Source organism: Nerophis ophidion, linkage group LG06 (genome assembly GCF_033978795.1).
Source record: "Nerophis ophidion isolate RoL-2023_Sa linkage group LG06, RoL_Noph_v1.0, whole genome shotgun sequence".
NCBI lineage: Eukaryota > Metazoa > Chordata > Actinopteri > Syngnathiformes > Syngnathidae > Nerophis > Nerophis ophidion.
Genome location: NC_084616.1, coordinates 39,858,337 through 39,883,519, shown reverse-complemented (window position 1 = coordinate 39,883,519; position 25,183 = coordinate 39,858,337). Strand labels below are relative to the sequence as shown.

Below are 25,183 nucleotides of genomic sequence, written 5' to 3'. Positions count from 1 at the left end.
CTGCATAGAGGAATGGGCCAAAATACCAGCTACTGTGTGTGCAAACCTGGTAAAGACCTATAGTAATCGTTTGACCTCGCTTATTGCCAACAAAGGTTATATTACAAAGTATTGAGTTGAATTTTTGTTATTGAACAAATACTTATTTTCCACCATAATTTACAAATAAATTCTTTAATTCCTACAATGTGAATTCCTGGATTTTTTTTCCCACATTTTGTCTCTCACAGTTGAAGTGTACCTATGATGAAAATACAGACCTCTGTTGTCATTTTAAGTGGGAGAACTTGAACAATCGGTGGCTGACTAAATACTTTTTGCCCCACTTTGTATATGTGTATATTATATATATATATATCTATATATATCTATATATATCTATATATAAATATATAGATATATATAGATATATATAGATATATATAGATATATATAGATATATATAGATATATATAGATATATATATATATAGATATATAAACATATATACAAACCCCGTTTCCATATGAGTTGGGAAATTGTGTTGGATATAAATATAAACGGAATACAAAGATTTGCAAATGCTTTTCAACCCATATTCAATTGAATGCACTACAAAGACAAGATATTTGATGTTCAAACTCATACAATTTTTTTTTTTGCAAATAATAATTAACTTAGAATTTAATGGCTGCAACACATCCCAAAGTAGTTGGGAAAGGGCATGTTCACCACTGTGTTACATCACATTTTCTTTTAACAACAGTCAATAAACGTTTGGGAACTGAGGAAACTAATTGTTGAAGCTTTGAAAGTGGAATTCTTTACCATTCTTGCTTGATGTAAAGCTTAAGTTGTTCAACAGTCTTGTTGTTGTATTTTACGCTTCATAATGCGCCACACATTTTCGATGGGAGACATGTCTGGACTTCACGCGGGCCAGGAAAGTACCTGCACTCTTTTACTACGAAGCCACGCTGTTGTAACACGTGGCTTGGCATTGTCTTGCTGAAATAAGCAGGGGCGTCCATGTTAACGTTGCTTGGATGACAACATATGTTGCTCTAAAACCTGTATGAACCTTTCAACAATAATGGTGCCTTCACAGGTGTATAAGTTACCCATGCCTTGGGCACTAATACACCCACATGCCATCACAGATGCTGGCTTTTAAACGTTGCGGCTATAACAATCCGGATGGTTATTTTCCTGTTTGTTCCGGAGGACACCATGTCCACAGTTTCCAAATATAATTTAAAATGTGGACTCGTAAGACCACAGTACACTTTTCCACTTTGCATCAGTCCATCTTAGATGAGCTCAGGCCCAGCGAAGCCGACGGCATTCCTGGTTGTTGTTGATAAATGGCTTTCGCTTTGCATTGTAGAACTTTAACTTGCACTTACAGATGTAGCAACCAACTGTAGTTACTGACAGTGGTTTTATGAAGTGTTCCTGAGCCCATGTGGTGATATACATTACACACTGATGTCGGTTTTTGATGCAGTACAGCCTGAGGGATCAAAGGTCCGTAATATAATCGCTTACGTGCAGTGATTTCTCCAGATTCTCTGAACCTTTTGATGATTTTACGGACTGTAGATGATAAAATCCCTAAATTCCTTGCAACAGCTCGTTGAGAAATGTTGTTCTAAAACTGTTCGATAATTTGCTTACAAATTGGTGACCCTCACCCCATCCTTGTTTGTGAATTACTTAGCATTTCATGAAAGCTGCTTTTATACCCAATCATGGCACCCATCTGTTCCCAATTAGCCTGCACACCTGTGGGATGTTCCAAATAAGTGTTTGGTGAGCATTCCTCAACTTTATCAGTATTTATTGCCACCTTTCCCAACTTCTTTGTCACGTGTTGCTGGCATCAAATTCTAAAGTTAATGATTATTTGCAACAACAAAAAAATGTTCATCAGTTTGAACATCAAATATGTTGTCTTTGTAGCATATTCAACTGAATATGGTTTGAAAATTATTTTCAAATCATTATGTTCCGTTTATATTTACACCTACATTTACATTTACACAATTTCCCAACTCATATGGAAACGGGGTTTGTAGATAGCTGGGCCCCCGGCCAAATTTTTTTAACCCAATGCGGCCCCTGTGTCAAAAAGTTTGGGCACCCCTGATTTACACTATATGTCAGGGCTATTCAACTTAACTGTTCCAGGGGCCACTTTTCCATAGAGCTAAAATCGGGTGCTGGACTACTCCCTTCACTGTTATTCTTATTTTGAGAACCATGCACCTTTCTCTGGAGAGGGCTTTTTTTTTTTGTTCTGTTTCATTTGTCAGAGTTAGAAATGACATTAAAACATGTCCTATTATGCAAAAACCCACGTATCCATTGCAGTGGACGCTGGACTGTGGGAGGCACAAATTTTAATGCAAGGATCTGCCGATGTGTTTACACAGATCCTTTTTACTTCAGGAGCACTCAATAATTTTTGTGGGGTGGCCAATATGATGTAATTCCCCCGCCGGATGTGGCCCCTAGACCACCAGTTGGATAGCAGAAATTACTATATTACTAAAACTCCATTTTAGGCTATGTAAATTATGGGTTAAGTTGTGTTCATACACATGTTCTGCTGCGATTTGTTTGGTCGAATGCAAAAATGAGACATATTTATGAGAACATGCATTCTAAGTGCTGTTTCTCTGCTCTTTACCTCTGTGTGGGACAACACCCCTCTTTAAAAGTATATTTTAGAAGCTTTTAGTCAAATCCAAGCTGGTAAATATAGAGAGCAATAATAAAACAACCATACAAACAGCAGACGGCCTTTTTGTGTGGATTATTTGATTTACCGTATTTTACTTATGTATGTCATGAAAGGAACAGGGAAAAAGAAATGGGGGCAGAACAGTGAAAAAAGCGGTTTGTACGTATACCCCACAATACGAAGGTCCTGGGTTCGATCCTGGGCTCGGAGTTTGCATGTTCTCCCCGTGACTGCGTGGGTTCCCTCCGCGTACTCAGGCTTCCTCTCACCTCCAAAGACATGCACCTGGGGATAAGTTGATTGGCAACACTAAATTGGCCCTAATGTGTGAATGTGAGTGTAAATGTTGTCTGTCTATCTGTGTTGGCCCTGTGATGAGGTGGCGACATGTCCAGGGTGTACCGTAAGGGACAAGCGGTAGAAAATGGATGGATGGATGTCACGAAAGCTGCCAAAAAAGGATTTATTTCCTGCATATACGGTAGTATACCTTAATTTACAAGCTTAATTGGTTATGAAATGAATTGAACAGCGCCGTTTTGACATGCAACATGCCTTTAATAGAGAAATAATATTTTTAGATAAGGAATATTGTATAAAAACAATACAATATAATGTACTTTAAAAACTACAGCACAGTTTTTTTGAAGTTACTGTATGTAATAATAACGTACTGTATTTACCTTGGACAGCGCACTTCAACGGCATGTCCTTTCAGCGGCTTTTCCGTCAAACACACCACCTGCAGCTTCTCTATATTTTCATGAAAAAATGTTTGTCTTTGAGATAATATTTTAACATCTTTAGCTGGTGTTAATGGCTTCACGGTGGAAGAGGGGTTAGTGCGTCTGCCTCACAATACGAAGGACCTGAGTAGTCAGGGTTCAATCCCGGGCTTGGGATCTTTCTGTTTGGAGTTTGCATGTCCTCCCCGTGAATGCGTGGGTTCCCTCCGGGCACTCCGGCTTCCTCCCACTTCCAAAGACATGCACCTGGGGATAGGTTGATTGGCAACACTAAATTGGCCCTAGTGTGTGAATGTGAGTGTGAATGTTGTCTGTCTATCTGTGTTGGCCCTGCGATGAGGTGGCGACTTGTCCAGGATGTACTCCGCCTTCCGAGCGATTGTAGCTGAGATAGGCACCAGCACCCCCCGTGACCCCAATGGGAATAAGTGGTAGGAAATGGATGGATGGATGGATAGCTGGCGTTAGACTCGTTCTGCGTCAGTATGATGCAGACTAGCAGTGATAAGCTCAAATTAACTAATATTTATTCTTGCAACTTAAGCATAACAATTAACAAAGGCTCCTAATTAGTCTGCTGACGTATGTCATTTATCATTCTATTATTTTGTCAAAATTATTAAGAACAAGTGGTAGAAAATTAATTATTAATCTACTTGTTCATTTACTGTTAATATCTGGTTATTTTATCTTTTTTCTATCTACACTTCTGTTAAAATGTAATAATCACTTATTCTTCTGTTGTTTGATACTTTACATTAGTTTTGGATGATGCCACAAATTTGGTTATCAATCCGCTACCTAGTAGTCACAGGATCATACTTTGGTCCTATTCAAAGTCCTCATGTGTCCAGGGACATATTTCCTGAGTTTATAAACGTAATATAGAAAAAAAAAGAAAGAAAGAAATAAGATTTTGTGAAAAAAAAATGAAATAAGATTTTGTGATGCTAAAAAATATCGATGTAATCATAGTAGTATCGATTAGATACGCTCCATGACTTAGTATCATTACAGTGGATGTTAGGTGTAGATCCACCAATGGCGTTTGTTTATATTGTAGCGTCCGGGAAGAGTTGGTGCTGCAGGGAATTCTGGGAAGTGTTTATGTTGCGTTGCGGTGAAAATATTCTCCCAAAATGTGTTTGTCATTGTTGTTTAGTGTGGTTTCACTAAATGGCAAATGTTTATGACAGTGTTAGTGTTGTTCATACGGCCACCCCCAGTGTGACATGTATGGCTGTTGACTAAGTATGCCCTTCATTCACATGTGTTCAAAGTCCAAATTCAATGATCGGACATACTACTCCTTGTCTGCATGGCGACATATAGTACATTTATTTCAAGTATCGTTGCCATGCAGACAGGGAGTAGAGACTTAGAAGTAGTTACAACACTGCGAAGAGACATTAATCACCATGCCTTAAAACACCTCTTCCTGAATATGATTCAGTAGTTCCGCGGTACTATACTAATACTAATACGTACAACTAGGGCTGGACGATGTATCGAATATACTCGATATATCACGGGTTTGTGTCTGTGCGATTTGAAAAATGAATTTATTGTCATGCAATTGCTTTTAGCTGCGGGCATTACACTACAAGCGTTTCTCACTCTTTCTTGTCCTTCTCAAAGAGACATAAAACAAGCGCACCTTGTTACAACGTCATATGCTTCCGCGGAGCAGAGAGGTAGCAACATGGGTAAGGTTAGCTGTGATGCTAGCGGAGTGGTGCGAGTGGTAATACGAGAGAAAAAGGTGAAAATCTGGTAACAAATGAAGGAAGAATTCATTTCCAAGCAAAACAGCACGGGGCCCATCGTCCGGCGGTGGTTTGGCTTCAAGCGGGAAGATGTTGAACAGACAACCGTAATATATCAAGTATGCAGCAAAGGCGCTGCTACAAAAAGTAGTGGCACTACTAATTTGTAGCATCATTTGAAAAGTCACCTGCTAGACAATAATGACTGCTTGAAACTCTGCTTGTCAACATCTCCGTTCGGTGCCACACCAACAAAATGCCAAAGCAACCATTTCCACATCAACTCTGTATGAAAAAGATAGTCAACAACAAAAGGAGATAATGTCCGCAGTAATATACCACATAGCGAAGGACATACACTATTTGATTTCGTATTTTGCAGCTAATTTTTATTTCATAGTTATTGATATATCTTGTGTGACATCATGCACAAAAGTGCACTTTGTTTTAAACTATTGTAGTGATGTTCTGTACAAAAAGTCCACTTTAATTTAGTGTTGTTTTGATATGTCATCTTAGTGACATCATGCACAAAAGTGCACTAATAGCTTGTTTTAAAAATTTTCTGCCAATCTTGCACTTTCTGTTTTGGAAATTACATAGATATTTGTGCCACTGCTTAATAAATACAATTTTGGTAAATTGACTTTGTTGTGATTTCCCTCTCTGCATGAGAGTTTAAAATGAGCATATATTAATGTAGTATGTGACAAGAATGTAATCATGTAGACACATAGAATCATCATACTGGTGTGATTATATGCAAGTGTTAATTCAAGGCTAAGGCAAAATATCGAGATATATATAATGTATTGTAGCATGGTTTAAAAATATTAAGATATTAATAAAAGGCCATATCGCCCAGCCCTACTTACAATCCCACTATAAACATACATTTTCGACCGATATGTGCGCCATTAACACTTAAAATGCATTTGTTTACATTGTATCTGCAATAACTTGTTGTTTTGGCTTTAATTATCTTTGACCTTTCAGATTATGTCTGCCTAGATTTATTATTCCTGTGGTGTGACGGCAATGACATTATTAAGATTTTCAAATTCTACAAGGGTTTGAATGGACAACTCAGCCCAAAAACCAAAAATAGCCCAGTATATTTTGTTTCCAGGACAAGGACAGTTCTGGTGCCACCGTTCTCCACCTTGCCTCCCGCTTCAGTCATCACGAGATCACAGATTGGCTGCTCAAGAGTGGGGAGGCAGACCCTGCGGCCCCCACCGACACAGGGGCCCTACCTGTTCACTACGCTGCTGCCAAGGGAGACCTGTCCTCGCTGCGACTGCTACTGGGGCACAGCTCAAAGTAAGAACAAGAAGACGGCTTTATCTCGGCAGGAGGTGGGGTTGATAAGCTGTGTTGTCTGCCTCCTCAAAACAGCGGTCAGACTGACTTCTATGTTGGATAAGCTTTTGACGTATTAATTGTTTCCACTTTTTTTTCCCACTTCTCATAGTGATTTAGGTTTAGAGCTTATGCAGGATTTATGTTGAGCATACACTGCTTACATAAAACACACATGCACCAATGGATAGGATTTTATCCAAATATAGTAGAATATCTAAGGTTGAATTATCCAGTTGTAACCTAATGCAGCGTTTGCAAACTATCTTTCACTTTTTAACACTTGGGGCATGATCTACTAAAGGTTTGGTTTACTAAAACAAGTGTAAAGTTCATAGCACTGATGTAGTAAACTTGTGAGCAGAGGACTTTGTCTCTGAGGTAAGCAGAATAGGAAGCACAATCCATTTAGCCCGGTTGTCTTCACGAATATGCAGAGTATATGCTAATCAGCACGACGGCAACAATATTGGGAGGAGGTGATACAAATGTAATCATTCAGCACACACATTGTGATTTATCAAGACTGATCACTGTTCTGCAGGCGCTGTTTTGGATCTTTATCTAGTACCTATGTGTCACATAGACAGGTCTGGACTACAGGCAGGCCAGTCAAGTACCTGCACTCTTTTACTATGAAGCCACGCTGTTGTAACATGTGGCTTGGCATTTTCTTGCTGAAATAAGCAGGGGCGTCCATGATAAAGTAGCTGGGATGGCAACATATGTTGCTCCAAAACCTGTATGTACCTTTCAGCATTAATGGTGCCTTCACAGATGTGTAAGTTACCCATGCCTTGGGCACTAATACACCCCCATACCACCACAGATGCTGACTTTTAAACTTTGCACCTAGGACAATCCAAATGGTTCTTTTCCTCTTTGTTCTGGACAACACAACGTCCACGGTTTTCAAAAACAATTTGAAATGTGGACTCGTCAGATCACAGAACACCAAAGTAGTTGGGAAGGGGTATGTTCACCACTGTGTTACATCACCTTTTCTTTTAACAACACTCAATAAACGTTTGGGAACTGAGGAAACTTAGTTATTGAAGCTTTGAAGGTGGAATTCTTTCACATTCTTGTTTTATGTAGAGCTTCAGTCATTCAACAGTCCGGGGTCTCCGCTGTCGTATTTAATGCTTCATAGTCCGCCACACATTTTCGATGGGAGACAGGTCTGGACTTCAGGCGGGCCAGGAAAGTACCCGCACTCTTTTGCTACAAAGCCACGCTGTTATAACACGTCGCTTGGCATTGTCTTGCTGAAATAAGCAGGGGCGTCCATGATAACGTTGCTTGGATGACAACATATGTTGCTCCAAAACCTGTATGTACCTTTCAACAATAATGGTGCCTTCACAGATGTGTAAGTTACCCATGCCTTGGGCACTAATACACCCCCATACCATCACAGATGCTGGCTTTTGAACTTTGCGCCTATAACAATCCGGATGTTTTTTTCCCTCTTTGTTCAGGAGGACGCCACGTCCACAGTTTCCAAATATGATTTGAAATGTGGACTCGTCAGACCACAAGTCACTTTTCCACTTTGCATCAGTCCATCTTAGATGAGCTTGGGCCCAGCGAAGCCGGCAGCGTTTCTGGGTGTTGTTGATTAATGGCTTTCGCTTTGCATAGTAGAGTTTTAACTTGCACTTACAGATGTAGCGACAAACTGTAGTTACTGACAGTTGTTTTATGAAGTGTTCCTGAGCCCATGTAGTGATATCTTCTTCACACTTATGTCAGTTTTTGACGCGGTACCTCCTGAGGAATCGAAGGTCCATAATATCATCGCTTATGTGCAGTGATTTTTCCAGATTCTCAGAACCTTTTGATGACATTACGGACCGTAGATGGTGAAATCCCTAAATTCCTTGCAATAGCTCGTTGAGAAATGTTGTTCTAAAACTGTTCGACAATTTGCTCATGTATTTGTTCATAAAGTGGTGACCCTCGCCCCATCTTTGTTTGTGAATGACTGAGCATTTCATGGAAGCTGCTTTTATTCCCAATCATGGCACCCACCTGTTCTCAATTAGCCTGCTCACCTGTAAGATGTTCCAAATAAGTGTTTGATGAGCATTCCTTAACTTCCTCAGTTTTTTGCCACTGGTGCGAGCTTTTGTGAAACAAGTTGCAGGCATCAAATTCCAAATGAGCGAATATTTGCAAAAATTAAGTTTTCCAGTTCGAATTTTAGGTATATTGTCTTTGCAGTCTATTCAATTGAATATTGGTTTAAAAGGATTTGCAGACCATTGTATTCGGTTTTTATTCACGATTTACACAACGTGCCAACTTCACTGGTTTCGGGTTTTTGGATAAGTTGTTTTTGACATGTCAGTCTTTAAGCTTTCACGTGACTTTGTTTGTTAATATTGTGGAGTTAAAAACTCAGAATTGTCAGTAATCCATGCCCTACATGGTCAAAATCAATGAAAGCTACAATTCCCAGAATGCCGAGGTAAAATGGCCACCAAATTACTAATTAAAGGCACCTGAAAAGGATGGTTCAGTCAGACTCATTCACCAAACAACCTACAAGGAAGAAAGAACAGCAAGCAGCCACAACTGCAAGATCCACTCAACAAGTTTCTCCAAAAACACCAATGGTCGGTGAAAATGCTTCTTCATTTAATGACGATCAAAATGCTTCGTCTTATATGCTTAACTTGTACATGCAAGCTTGTTAATTTGCTTTCTGAACTCTCTTCATTTGTTTGTTTAAACCGCTTGGGTTCAAGTTGAATTATTGCATTACACTTTGAGCATTGATTGCATAATTTGTTTGACCAGTTGAAAGCACACGTAAAAGTTTAAAGCTTTAATTAAAATGTTAAATGGTTTAAGCTAAAAGGTTTAAAGTCTAAGCTTATGGTTTAATGTTTAAAGTTAAAATAATATGTTGAAAGTTTCGAACAGTATTCAGAAGTTTATAAGGATAAATTCATGTTTAACTCTTGCTAAAAGTTCAAACATTATATAGAAAGTTTAAAACATTCAGACATTTAAAAGCGTTTGTTAAAAATTGTTTGAAAATACCTGTGTAATCACATCGTAACATCTTTGTTACTGTGGTTTAAAGGTTTACAATTTACTGATGATTTTGAAGATCAACTGAAAAGAAACCAACAATTCTACAAGTGGAAAAAATTAAAGTTTATCAATTTGAAAATGTGAGTTGTCCTTTTTGGAGTAGAAGAGTGGAACTTAACAGTTGTAAACCAGCGAAGGAGTCCTGGACTGGAGATTAAGGGCTTCAAGATCCAGAAAATCTGTGTACGCCGGAAGAAAGGAAATAATGATGGCAGAAGAGGTATTGGGGAAGCCAGTCAAGATCCTGAAGCAGGAGAAGACGATTGCCAAGAGCAGCTTCACCAAAATGCCAACTTAATCTCGAGGAGCAGGCAGCAAGCTGCAATCTGAACTAAATGAGGAATTCGCTTAATTTGCCGACCGATTCAGGTCAGTGGTGGATACAAACGAAAACTACAATATTGGTCTGGAGGCTGACCTCAGAAAGGATGATCCTGAAGCGGAGCTTGATAAGTAGCAAGAGGACGACATCCAAACCACTACAAAATAAGCCAGTAGTTTAAATAAACAAATGAAAAGAGTTTAGAAGGCAAATTAACAAACTTGCAAGTAGAAGTTAAGCATATAAGACAAAGCATTTTGATCATCATTAAATAAAGACTCATATTCACCGACTATTGGTGTGTTTGGTGAAACTTGTTGAGTGGATCTTACGGTTGTGGCTGCTTGCTGTTCTTTTTTCCATGTAGGTTGTTGGTGGATGAGTCTGATTGAACTTCCTTCCTTTTCAGGTGCCTTCAATTAGTAATTTGGCAGCCATTTTACCTTGGCATTCTGAGAATTGTAGTTTTCATTGATTTTAACCATGGAGGACAGTGGTTCTCAACCTTTTTTCAGTGATGTACCCTCTGTGAACATTTTTTTTAATTCAAGTACCCCCTAATCAGAGCAAAGCATTTTTGGTTGAAAAAAAGAGATAAAGAAGTAAAATACAGCACTTTGTTATCAGTTTCTGATTCATTACATTGTATAACAGTGCAAAATATTGCTCATTTATAGTGGTCTTTCTTGAACTGTTTGGGAAAAAAGGATATAAAAAATAACTAAAAACTTGTTGAAAAATAAACAAGTGATTCAATTATAAATAAAGATTTGTACACATAGAAGTAATCATCAACTTAAAGTGCTCTCTTTGGGGATTGTAATAGAGATCCATCTGGATTCATGAACTTAATTCTAAACATTTCTTCACAAAAAAAAATCTTTAACATCAATGTTAATGGAATATGTCCACAAAAAATCTAGCTGTCAACACTGACTATTGCATTGTTGTATTCTTTTTGACAGTTTATGAACTTACATTCATATTTTGTTGAAGTACTATTCAATAAATATATTTTTAAAGGATTTTAGAATTGTTGCTATTTTTAGAATATTTAAAAAAAATCTCACGTACCCCCTGGCATACCTTCAAGTACCCCCAGGGGTACGCATGCCCCCATTTGAGAACCACTGATGTAGGGCATGGATTACTGACACTTCTGAGTTTTTAACTACACAATTATGTTTTGGAGTGTAGCACAAAAATCCCCCCCAAAAAAGCAAAATGTGCATATTATCCATAAAAAGCTTGACGATATGAGACTATTGAGAGGTATGCTAGGTCATACACAGTTATCCACTTTTGGAATAGGCCTTTGATTGATTGATTGATTGAAACGTTTATTAGTAGAATGCACAGTACAGTACATATTCCATACAATTGACCACTAAATGGTAACAACCGAATAAGTTTTTCAACTTGTTTAAGTCGGGGTCCACGTTACTCAATTCATGGTAAACAAATATGCCTTGTAACAAATAAGCCGAAGAAAAAACTCACATAAGGTAGTAGTTGTGAGGTATGCTGTGATCTCATGTAATAGGCCAGCTTGTTTGACGCATTGCAAATCAGGGGTTTGAGTCCACTACTTACTACAATAGAGATGGGGTACAGTAGCACATGGTTTATAATACACCTAATTGGCAGAATATAAACACTCCTGACTTCTGAGATCATTGGTTACACTTATAGATAAGAAACTTAGTAAATGAGTAATATTTGCTTTGCATGGAAGCAGGAGTAATGTAGGAAGTTAAACTGTTACATTCCTTTTGTCCAAGTTGATTCTTGTGCAGTGCTTAGTAAACAAGTCAGGGCTGTTGTAAAAACACCAGAATGAATAAGCTTTGGAGCTCAAAGTGTCTAATGTCCTTTATTGTCTGGCACTGGCCAGGAATTTAGCTGAACTTTGCTATGGGGACACCAGTGTTGCAATCTAAATACTTAAATCCTGTTGTAAAAAACCTCTTAGCGATTTATTTCTGTAGAAAAAAGTCGCAACTTTCATGAGCTGGTTATGTAACTTCTCGAGAATTATTTTCATGTACAACTTTTATATTGCGGCAATAATTTGAACATATCTACTCATAGGACAATAAGAGAGTTGAATATACTCTAGACCAGTGGTTCTCAAATGGGGGTACGCGTACCCCTGGGGGTACTTGAAGGTATCCCAAGGGGTACGTGAGATTTTTTTTAAAAACATTCTAAAAATAGCAAACATTCTAAAATCCTTTATAAATATATTTATTGAATAATACTTCAACAAAATATGAATGTAAGTTCATAAACTGTGAAAAGAAATGCAACAATGCGATATTCATTTTTGTGGACATGTTCCATTAATATTGATGTAAAAGATTTATTTTTTTTGTGAAGAAATGTTGATCAAGTTGATGAATCCAGATGGATCGATGTTAAAATCCACAGAGAAGGCACTTTAAGTTGATGATTACATCTATGTGTAGAAATCGTTGTTTGTAATTGAATCACTTGTTTATTTTTCAACAAGTTTTTAGTTATTTTTATATCTTTTTTTTCCGAACAGTTCAAGAAAGACCACTAAAAATAAACAATATTTTGCACTGTTATACAATTTAATAAATCAGAAACTGATGACATATTGCTGTATTTTACTTATTTATCTCTTTTTTTCAACCAAAAATGCTTTGCTTTGATTAGGGGGTACTTGAATTTAAAAAATGTTCACAGGGGTGCATCACTGAAAAAAGGTTGAGAACCACTGCTCTAGATTATATAACAATATACTTTATATCAAGGGTCCTCAAACTTTTTGACTTGGGGGCCACATTGGGTTAAAAAGAAAACGACAACAACAAATATATATACATACCGTATTTCCTTGAATAGCCGCCGGGCATGTAATATGCGCCTGCCTTGAATTACTGCCGGGTCAAACTCGCTTCCCAAAATGATTAGCGCATGATTACTATTACCGCCGGGTCAAATTCGTGACGTCACGAGTGACGCTTCCCCTGTCGTCATTTTTAAAATGGCGGGGGAGTTTGTTTTTTTTGCTTGTACTATGTGTAAACCAGGGGTCTTGTTCAACAGCCATACAGATCACACTGAAGGACGTGATATAAAACAAATTTAACACTCTTACTAATGTGCGCCATACTCTGTGAACCCACACCAAACAAGAATAACAAACACATTTCGGGAGAACATCTGCTCTGTGACACATTATAAAAGCAACATAACAATTACCCAGAATGCCATGCATCCATGACTCTTGGCTATATTAAACACCCGCTAGCACCAAACCCCGCCTCTCCTCCCCACCCCCTCTGTGCGTCGGTTGAGGTGGGCGGGGTTGGGGGTGCGTATATAATATAGCCAAGAGTCATGGATGCATGGCATTCTGGGTAATTGTTATGTTGCTTTTCTAATGTGTTACAGAGCCGATGTTCTCCAGAAATGTGTTTGTTATTCTTGTTTGGTTAGGGTTCACAGTGTGGCGCATATTAGTAAGATTGTTAAAGTTGTTTATATCACAACCTTCAGTGTAAACGCTATGGCTGTTGACCAAGTATGCTTTGCAATCTCGTATGAGAAGCAGCAAAATGCATGCGTCCGGCCGGCATGCAGATAACATGGTGTTAAGGCGGGCGCGATGACATGTTGTAGAGCAGTGGTCCTCAACCACCGGGCCGCAGAAGACTCTTTTTTATTAATTTTAATCTTTTTTTAATTTAAATAATTTTGTTTTACTGCATGCCATTGGTAAGCGCAGGGGTGAGAAGAGGTTTTAAAATTATTAGCGCCTGATTACTTTTACAACATGCCTTGAATAAGCGCAGGAGTGAGAAGAGGTTTGAAATTAATTAGCGCCCCGGCGGCTATTTAAGGAAATACGGTATATATGTTAAAGGTGGGGGCAAAAAATAGATTTTTAGATGCATCGCAATTCAGACAAGGACGATTTTTGAATCGATTTGTAATCGTCAATAATCGATAATTGTTTTATTTATTGTAAATAACGTAATGCAGACAGATCTAAAATTTGACTGACTGCAGCGAGCTACCTCACCGAGAGATCCGACCAGCTCCTTTATTTTTTTAAGGGCACTTAGGTTGTGATTATTTTTTGCTGTGAGAAGAAGAGCGACTTTTTTATTGTCAATATCAGCTGCTGAGTTCTATTTTTTAATGTTTTCTGCTGGTAGTGTGCCTCCGGATTTGTTTAAATGAAAAAAATGTGCCTTGCTCAAAAAAGGTTGAGAAACACTGCCATACAGTGCATGTGCATTAGATCTAATATATTAGGATGCACTATGGGATTACCACCTATTCAAATCAAATCAACTTTATTTATAAAGCACATTTAAAATTTACCACAGGGGTAGCCAAAGTGCTTTACAATGGGCAGGTTAAAAACGAGAACCAAGCAAACACAACACAACACAAACAGAACATGATAAAAATTAACTCAATAAAATACAATAAATAAAACATAAAAACAGGTTCACAGCAGGTGAATAATGGGGCACCATTGCAGAATGGATATCACTCAGTGTTAAAAGCCATGGAATAAAAGTACGTTTTTAAGAGAGATTTAAAAACAGGAAGAGAGGAGGCTTGTCTAACATTCAGAGGTAGGTCGTTCCAGAGCTTGGGAGCAGCAGCGGCGAATGCTCTGTCACCTCTAAGCTTCAGCCTTGTGTCAGGGACCGTCAGTATTACTACAATCCTTACTGCCCCACCCGATCTTAGGGATCGGGTGGGGCAGTAAGGCTGAAGGAGGTCGGAGAGATATGTTGGCGCGAGGTTGTTTAGACATTTAAAAACAAATAAGAGAAGTTTCAAATTGATTCGGTAACACACAGGGAGCCAGTGAAGGGACGCTAATAGAGGGGTGATGTGCTCACGTCTGCGGGTCTGTGTTAGCAGACGAGCAGCAGAGTTCTGCACGAGCTGCAGGCGGGCGAGGGAGGCCTGGCCAATGCCTACATACGGGCATTGCAGTAGTCTAAACGATTCCAGATAAACGCGTGGATTAATTTCTCGAGATAATGTCCTGATAGAAGTGATTTCACTTTCGCTATTTGGCATAATTGGTCAAAGATTTTTTTGATCGACGCTGCTGATTGTTTTTCGAATTTAAAATCTGAGTCGAACTTTACCCTGAGGTTTGTGACACAGTCGTTGAGATACGGGGTCAGAGTGCCGAGGTCAACGTTGGGTTAGGGAGAGCGACTTGGACCGAACAACAAAACTTCTGTTTTGTCTTCATTTAGGCTCTGGAAGTTAGCTGAAAGCCAGGCTTTGATGTCGTGCAGGCAGTCATGGAGACGTTGAACTGTGTTATTTTGTGCCATGGGAAAATAGATCTAGCAATCATCGGCATTAAAAATGAAATGCAATACTGTACTTCCTAAAAATAGAACCAAGGGGGAGAAGGTAAAGCGCAAATAAGATTGGGGCAAGGATAGAGCCCTGGGGGACCCCATGTGGTAAAGCAGCTGTGGAAGACATAAAACTGTCTATTTTTACACAGAAACTCCTGTCGGTTAGGTACGACCTCAACCAGTTGAGGGCGGCGCCCTTAATACCCACACAGTTCTCATGACGAGTGATTGGGGTGGCGTGGTCGATGGTATCGAACGCAGCAGACAGATCTAAAAGCACCAGGACAACATATTTACCAGAATCAGTTGACAGGAGGATATCATTAAAAACTTTTAAAAGCGCTGACTCTGTGCTGTGAAGGGCTTTAAAACCCGACTGGAACAGCTCAGTGATACCATCCATCCATCCATTTTCTACCGCTTATTCCCTTTTGGGGTCGCGGGGGGCGCTGGTGCCTATCTCGGCTACAATCGGGCGGAAGGCGGTGTACACCCTGGACAAGTCGCCACCTCATCGCAGCTCAGTGATACCATTATCCTCTAAGAAGGGCAACAACTGACTGTAGACAACGTTCTCTAATATTTTGGAAATGAATGGAAGATTAGAGATAGGTCTAAGGTTAGAGAGGACAGAGGGGTCAAGGCTTGGTTTTTTTAAGTAGAGGTCGTACCACCGCATGTTAAACTCTACTGGAACTGTTACAGAAGAGAGGCTACTATTGATAATGTTAAGGACACTTGATCCAGTAGCAGCAAGTACCTCCTTAAACAGGCGAGGTGGGAGGGAATCTGCAGGAGAACCAGAGGGCTTCATATGACTAACTGTGTCATTCAAAAAAGAAAAGGACTCAAACTGATGGAAAACAAGAGAAATGCAGAGGAACAGAAGGGTCATATAAGGCTGGGATAAACTGGCTCTAGTTGACACAATTTTGTCAGTGAAAAAATGGGGACAATTTTCACAGAATTCAAAAGAAGCATCTAAACCAACAGATTTGGGAGCATCAATGACAGTGTTAATACATTTGAACAGAACTCTGGGGTTGTTACAATTAGAAATTATAATCTGAGATAGATACATATTCATCTCTGCTTTGACAGTCACCTGAAAGGAAAGCAGGCTTTCTTTAAAAATGGCAAAGGACACATGCAGCCTGTCTTTTTTCCACTTTCTCTCTGCTATCCGACACTTACGCCTGGCTGCACAAGTGACGTCGTTCAACCAGGGCTGAGGCGTGGCTTTAGAGCAGCGGTACTTGAAAGGAGCGATCGTGTCCAGTATTTGTAAACAAATAGAGTTGAACCCAGAAACCAACTCTTCAGTATTCAGACATACAGAGGCTGCAGAATTATCATCACAAATTTTCTCTAATCAATGCAGAGTCAGCCCCGACTATGGTTTGCGAAGATAACTCTTGCTTAAGTAGACTGAATGATTGCCATGGGGACATGAACACCACATTGGAACGGCCATACTGGACCGATAGACCAAACTCAACACAGAGAGCGTTTCAACAACCGAAACGGCACAAATCAATCTAACCATTTGCAGTTCAAAGGTGTTGGACTCGCGACATACACTCAGACAGATTACAGCAGAAACATCTGAGCATTCTTGTTTTGGCAGACTTGGAATAAACAAAGCCCCTGTGTAACCCATATGGAAATATAGTGTCACTAATATATTCTCTTATTATTTATTTCTAATTTATGGTGTGCCAAAAGTCACTTTGGTCACTTAAAATGTTAATTTATGTGTCAAAGTCATGTGTTCACTACCGGGTTAAACTAATGATACATGCACACAGCACGTTATTCACATGTTGGCCAGTAGAGGGCGCATGCGCTTTTGTTATTCCAGTCACTTCTTCACTGAACGTCACCGAGTGAAGACACGAGTCATCATTGTATTTCAAAGACAAAGTTTAAAAGTTAAAAATACTTGTTACTTCTGTGACCGAGTGTTGGAAAAGCAGCATAAGATAGCCGGGTTCCAGTGGGAGTTGGATTGCTGTGCTTTGTGCTGCTGAGAACTCCAGTAAGTGTTAATTTGTGAGTGAGGCCTACAATACATTGCTGTTAGCAAACCTGTTAGCCTAGCCACTCTGTTAATGCTGAAGAGAGGGATCTGATAAGACACAGAATTAAGATGTACAAAACCAATTGGAGTAATATGATGTCTTGAGATAATGCCTTGTGACATGTTAGCATGTTGCAGTTGAATAACTTTATTGTATTTTTGTTTTGTGTAAAAGAGAGGTTTATTCAATGTAACTGTGTTCAGCCTCATGCAGCGAGCAGAGGAGCTGCATTCATTCCAATGCTGCTAAAACAGCCTTGTCATGCTGCTTAAAGGGGAACTGTTGATACATTTCATTTATTCAATTGATGCAGTTAAAATGATACTCATTATAATACATGATGACCAAAATATGATTTCAGTTAAATAATCATTTATTTTATTATGTGATGGTTTAAAAAGTTATATTTCACGGTTCATAATTTAAAGATATAAAGGTAAAATTCCTTAAAGGGATGTAACTCATTTCATTCATTGGATTCTTAAGTAAGAAGTGAAGCTACTATAGTTTTCATGATTTGATGCTGCTGTTAAAGTCTTACAGACTTATATGGAGTACAGTGTGAACCGACCAGTATTCATATGTATGAGTAACTGTGTTTATTGATTTAAAATTGAAGTTAATATGGTACCATATGGAAGAGAACTAAGAGTAAAAAGAGTATTCTAATTGATTACATTCTGTACTGCTATGTGCAGATTGGTTTTTTGTGTGATCCTGAAGTCTGGGTCCAAGCTGGACTTGAGTTTGATGGCGAGCCAGTCCCAGTGAGTGAGAGTCTGCGGAGAGGGAGCGTTTGGATGTGGTGTGGCCAGCTACATCGGTCTCCACCCTCTGCAGTGACCAATTACTGAACTGATCTACCATCAGAGTCGCAAGTATCGAACCGAATCAATATGGAATAACGGATTACAAAAGAACTAAGGATTCCCGACAAAGGAATATAGACAGTGTTCAATTCAGTACTACCCGGGTAGAATTCAAATTTAAAAGGGACATTTCTTCTATTTTTTCTGTTTTGATTTTTGTAACAGAGCTCTATTTTATTTTAGGGGTATTTTCAATTCAAAAAGCACACTGTTCATGTGTTGTTGTTTATTATTGTGCAATAAATTTGCCAGCAGCTGTTCTGTGGTCCACTACGTACAAAACGTCTCATTTCGAGTATCTCAATTATACGGCCAAGAACCTAGTAATCTAAATTGTTGTACTAACCTGCTATCCTACAGTAGGGGTGCTACACCCTGTATTTAGGCTGTTGTTAAAAAAGATTGTGCATCATAGCAGTGTTTTTCAACCACCATGAGATACAGTCTGTAATTTCACCTAATTGGGTTAAAAATATTTTTTGCAAACCAGTAGTTATAGTAATCCGCAAATAATGTGCCGTTGTTGAGTGTCCGTGCGGTCTAGAGCTTGGCAGAGTAACTGTATAATACTCTTCTATATCAATAGATGGCAGCAGGTAGCTAATTGGTTTGTCCTGATGACATAATGCAGGCGACAGCGGGAGGCACCGTGCAGGTCAAAAGGTATCTAATGCTTAAACCAAAAAGAAACAGAAGGCGAGTGCCGCTAAGAAAAGGTATTGAAGCTTAGGGATGGCTATGCAAAACAAAACTAAAACTGAACTGGCTGCAAAGAAAACAAAAACAGAATGCTGGAGGACAGCAAAGACTTACAGCGTGTAGAGCAGAGAAGGCGTCCACAAAGTACATCTGAACATGACATGACAATCAACAATGTCCCCACAAAGAAGGACAGCAACAACTTAAATATTCTTGATTATCTAGTACCTATGTGTCACATAGACTGGCCTGCCTGTAGTCCAGACCTGTCTATGTGACACATAGGTACTAGCTAAAGGTCCAAAATAGCGCCTGCAGAACAGTGATCAGTCTTGATGAATCACAATGTGTGCGCTGATATTCAGGAAAATACTAACCAAACAGGAAAAGTCACCGAAAGACAAGAACTAAAACACTACACAGAGGAAGACACCAAAAAACTCCAAATAGGTCAATGTGTGATGTGACAGGTTGTGACAGTACTGTGAGACAAGAGCTATAGTGATGCATGTTTATTTATGATTTGTTAAAGTTAAAGTACCAATGAGTACCACTAGGTGTGGTGAAATTTGTTTTCTGCATTTGACCCATCCCCTTGTTCACCCCCTGGGAGGTGAGGGGAGCAGTGAGCAGCAGCGGTGGCCTTGCCCAGGAATAATTTTTGGTGATTTAACCCCCAATTCCAACCCTTGATGCTGAGTGCCAAGCAAGGAGGTAATGGGTCCCATTTGTATAGTCTTTGGTATGACTAGGTCGGGGTTTGAACTCACAACCTACCGATTTCAGGGCGGAAACTCTAACCACTAGGCCACTGAGTAGGTCATATCCAGAGGTGGGTAGAGTAGCCAGAAATTGTACTCAAGTAAGAGTACTGTTACTTTAGAGATTTATTACTCAAGTAAAAGTAAGGAGTAGTCACCCAAATATTTACTTGAGTAAAAGTAAAAAGTATGTTGTGAAAAAAGTACTCAAGTACTGAGTAACTGATGAGTAACCTGATTACGGCAACAAATAATGCACAAAAACATAAAAATAGCAATGAGCAAATTCAGAGCCAGGAATATCTCTAAAGCAACTAAAACAATAATATATATTAAATAATAGTACATTAAAATAAAATAAAAAAATGGCACATTGAGCCACAATAACTTAACAGCACCATAGCTTCAGTAGGCATTCATTGATTTGATTGATTGATTGATTGATTGATTGATTGATTGATTGATTAAAACTTGTAGTAGTAGATTGTACAGTACAGTACATATTCCGTACAATTGACCACTAAATGGTAACACCCCAAAAAGTTTTGCAACGTTTATCAATTACATAGTAAATGACCAAGTCGAGGTGATCTACCTCATCTATACATATACATACACAAACATATCATTTATACACACACATATCATACATACACACACAAATCATTTATACACACACATATCATATATATATATATATATATATATATATATACATACATTTATATACATACATTTATATATACAGTATATAATTTATATTTATTTATTTTGCCGTTTTTGTTCACATGTTGAAGGTGTTTTAATGAATAAGCATGCATGTTTAACATATAGATTCCTATCTTTCATGAAGACAAGAATATAAGTTGGTGTATTACCTGATTCTGATGACTTGCATTGATTGGAATCAGACGTCTATGTTTTCAAATGGAGGAGAAAAAAAGTTCCTCTTTCCTGTCTAATACCACATGAAAGTCATTGGTTTTTGGCATCTTATCTGTCCAGCTTCTATATTTGTTTTTATACACTTTACAAGAAAAACATTGGCGGCAAACTCCGTAGCTTGCTAGCTTGTTTGCGCTGGCTTTCGGAGACTCTTATTTTGTTAACGCAGGCGCAATGGAGCGCCGCTTTTATTGTGAAGACAGGAACTGTGCGATCAGTCTTTAGGCTTTTGACGGGAAGTACGGTTGAAATAAAAAGTGTCTTTTTTCCTTTACACTTTTGATTGATTGATTGAAACTTTTATTATTAGATTGCACAGTACAGAACATATTCCGTACAATTGACCACTAAATGGTAACACCCCAATAAGTTTGTCAAAATGTTTAAGTCGGGTTTTACGTATCACGGTCATGTGACCGCCTGGCTCTGTTTGATTGGTCCAACATCACCAGTGACTGCATGTGATTGGTGAAACGCAGGCATACGTTACTTTGAAGCTCTGTCATTAACCAAAACAAACATTAATAGATCGATAAAAAAAGTAACGAGTAGCGAGCTTAATGTAGATAAAGGGAACGGAGTAAAAGTAGCGTTTCTTCTCTATAAATATACTCAAGTAAAAGTAAAAGTATGTTGCATAAAAACTACTCGTAGAAGTACAATTTATCCCAAAAGTTACTCAAGTAAATGTAACGGAGTAAATGTAGCGCGTTACTACCCACCTCTGGTCATATCATATTCATATCCAACACTTGCGAGAACAACCTTTTACTGTCAATATCAGCTGCTGAGTTTCCTTTTGAATGTTTTCTGCTGGTGGTGTGCCTCTGCATTTTTTCAATGAAAAAAATATGCCTTGGCTCAAAAAAGGTTGAAAAACACTGCATTAGAGTATTTAAGACAGAGAAGTCTATTAATGCATTTATAGCAATTATGAACGCAATAAACACTAATCATACTATGAGGACATAAAGCATGGAGATCTGCACCTGCATGACCAACTACAATACAACAAAAGTGATGAATTTAAAACATTTGCAAAACTAAACTTGTAAAATAATGTATTAAAATGAAACCACTTTGTACATTTCATCATTTCAATAAACTGCTCCAATATTTAGTAAAGGGCACCCAAGGCAGGTGCATAGTTGTTGAAAATTTAATGAGCCCCAGGGACACGGTAGCTCCCTGATAGCCGGGCCCCATTCTCTCTTCTCGCTCCGGCCCCTCCCACTCTTACTGTTTGCCACCATCTCCACAGCGACACACTGTAGCGCCAACCGGCGATAAGATAATGAGGAAAACAAATACGTTTGAATAGCCGAGGCTTCTCTTGGCCGCCGGCATTGTTTAGCTTGGAACTTTGCAGCGAGGAGATAAGAATTCTTGTCTCGGGATTTATTACAAGAGGCAAATTTGTAGCTGTGAGTTTTAAGAGGTAATTGGATGGCTGGACGCTTTTTGTTCTAGTTGAGAAATCGCGAGGATAACATGATCCTTGTGTTACATCATCAGTTTAGTACCTGGCACTCTAATGACAGAAAACAAATCGGTGCAGCAAGCTGTTAGAGCGTAGCGTACATTAACAAAAACGGTTTCATTTGCAGATGGTCGGACATAAATTTGATGTGCTAAGTCCAATTGACATAAAAAAAAAACACTAAAACATTACCATTCTAAGACTCCCGTTGACCTTTTAGACAAGTCAAGTTTTTTAAACAGTTACTTAGTAATGGAAAATGATATCTGCTTTGAGCACTTGTAGCTGCTGCTGAATTGTTTCAACCTGTGATTATTTTTTAGTGCATTAATGAAAGTGTAATTAATTATCTATGAAACATTTGTAAACGCTGCCAAGCTTGAAAGCAAGAGGTAATGTTAACTGTCGCCCAGCACCAAATTCTGGGCCCTGATCCCCGAGATTCTTACAGGACCACTCTCACTTTAAATTCAACATCGTCATAAACACACGCTTGATATGTTTAGATGCACTGAAAAACTAAATATTGGTTGGATTTGGTTGAAATCAGCTTTTTACAACGCGTGTAAAAACTTTTATTAGGTTTTTGACTTTTTAAACTCTAGAGACTTCAGTCAAAATGCCCATATCACCCCCGTTCTAACCAGTCTTCATTGACTTCCAGTTAAATTACGCATTGAGTTTAAGATTTTAGTCTGACTCCTGACATTCCGTGCGTTGCATGGTGGGGCCCCTCAGTACATCGCTGATTTGCTATGCCCCTACTCCTCAGGGCGCAGCCTCTGGTCTTCAGGCCAGGGTCTTCTAAAGATCCCAAAAACTTGTTTTAAAACCTGCGGAGATGTGGCATGCCAGGCTATAGCTCCTAGACTTTGGAACAATTTGCACCAGTCCCATCGTGATATTGACTGTGCTGAAACTTTTTAATAAACATTTGAAAACTTCTCTTTTAGTAAAGCTTTGAATTAATGCACTTTTTATCTATCATTTTTAATCCACTTTGTATAATTTTTATGATGTTGCCCATGTTGTTTTAAAGGCTTACTGAAACCCACTACTACCAGGGGCGTCACTAGACCTAATACTGTACTGGGGCACAAATAATTCATGTGAGCGTGCAAAGCGCGCAAGCAAAAACATTTTTAGCACTTATTTATCATAAAAAATACATAAATAGTGCTTTAAACTATGAAATCATATCAGATTATGTTGTATGGATCTTTGATTAACCACCTGAAATTAACTAATGCATTTGACCTACTTGTGCACTTTTTACTCCAGACTTCTAAACTGCTACTGGTAAAAGCAAAAAGGAAGAGCAATGAATCTTTTTGAAATATATATTGCAGTAATCATCTGCAAATTTAACATCTACAAAAGAAAAACAAAAAATAAAGACCCCCTATATCTCTGGGTTCTTTTATATTATTTAATTTCCATTTATGGCAATGTGGCTAATCCTATTTCAGATACACAAAACTATAAAATATACACAAAACAATAAGGCCACAGTAGAAGAATAGATGAACAACTGTTGTGTGTCTGTTTAGGGAATAATTTTCTGAGAAGCAAACTGTGACGTCTTTTTTTCATTTTTGCAAAGTGGTCAATCACTCTCGACAGACATGGAAATATTACAGTAACTGTTATACAGTTGACTAGTGGTTCCCAACCTCTGGGTCGTGACATAAAAGTGGATTGTGTGTCATTTTCAGTGAGTCGCAGTCAGATGTGTGCATGAAAAAAAAAAGTTTAGGGAGAAAAAAAATCAAATTGTGGAAACAAAACCAGATTATTTAGCCTTTTTTCTAGTGACTATTAGTGAGTATTTTAGCAAAAGGCAAACCGACTAACAAGTTGGAGGAGGACTCAGGACAGACATGGAAATATATTTAAAAAAAAATCTAAATGTGGCAACAAAACCCGATATTTTTAGCCATCTTTCTGAAAACAAATACAGAAATGTTACTATTTTTTCTGGAAACAAAACCAGATGCTTTAGCTGAAGCCATTTTTCTGGTGACAAAACAAGATTATTTTAGTCATAGTCGCACCGATTAACAAGACAAGTCTACTGTGCTATTTTTCTGTGAAATAAACTTGAATGATTTAAAAATTGGCTCACGACTTGATGATATGGAAAAATGTTTTTCTTCCTGAAGATAAACAATTTGAGAAGCACTCAACTCACATATGCTTACTCCAAATCATCATTGATGCAGAACCAGCAGACAATAACCAACATTATGTTTCATGTTCATTGGAAATTCCCCCGACAGCTCGTACAGCAAATGAATATGTTTGTCTTGATACAAGGAATAACGTTAGCTAACTTAACATCAACTTAAGACGATGTTGCCTAGCTAGCTAGGACTTCACTTACATCTCTCATTCCTGCTGCTTCTTGCTGCGGGCGAATAACATTCTTAAATCCATCTAGGAGTTACAGTTTGAGTCAAATAAAAATCAAAATAATGTAATTAACAAATTGTTGTTGGCTAACGTTACCTACCTCACGCAGTGATTCGCAGCCCCTCTCTCTCTCTCTCTCTCTCTCTCCCTCTCTCTCTCTCTCGAAGTCTCGATCCACACGTGAATAAATTACCATATTAATTAGCCATGTGCTCATTGTTAGTGGAGTGAATACAGTAGCAATCAATTACCATACTAAGTAGTATGTGCGCTGTTGTCTACGTTATGTAGACTTAAAACTTAATTAATATTGGAGAAGTCACATTAGAAAGATGGAGTTGGGAAGCTTTAGCCTTTAGCCACACAAACACACGGTGATTCCTTGTTTAAAATTCCTGGAGGTGAAACTTTCCTATGGATCAGAGCGCGGTCAAGAGAACATGGATCCCGACCACACGTCAACCAGCAGGTTTCGGTGAGAAAATTGTGGTTAAAAAGTCAGTTCTTACCGAAGAAAAGCTGAGCTTGTGCCGTCCAT

At 38.5% G+C, this 25,183-nt stretch overlaps 1 protein-coding gene across 8 annotated transcripts in view; it reads left to right on the top strand.

Annotated features, from left to right (window-relative positions):
* espn (espin) overlaps positions 1 to 25,183 on the top strand; it is a 91,076-nt gene that overhangs the window by 8,126 nt on the left and 57,767 nt on the right. For all 8 annotated transcript variants that reach the window (XM_061903754.1, XM_061903749.1, XM_061903752.1 and 5 more), the window contains exon 2: positions 6,367 to 6,560. In XM_061903754.1, coding sequence (XP_061759738.1) covers positions 6,367 to 6,560 — 194 coding nt within the window. The remainder of the gene's footprint in view (positions 1 to 6,366; positions 6,561 to 25,183) is intronic.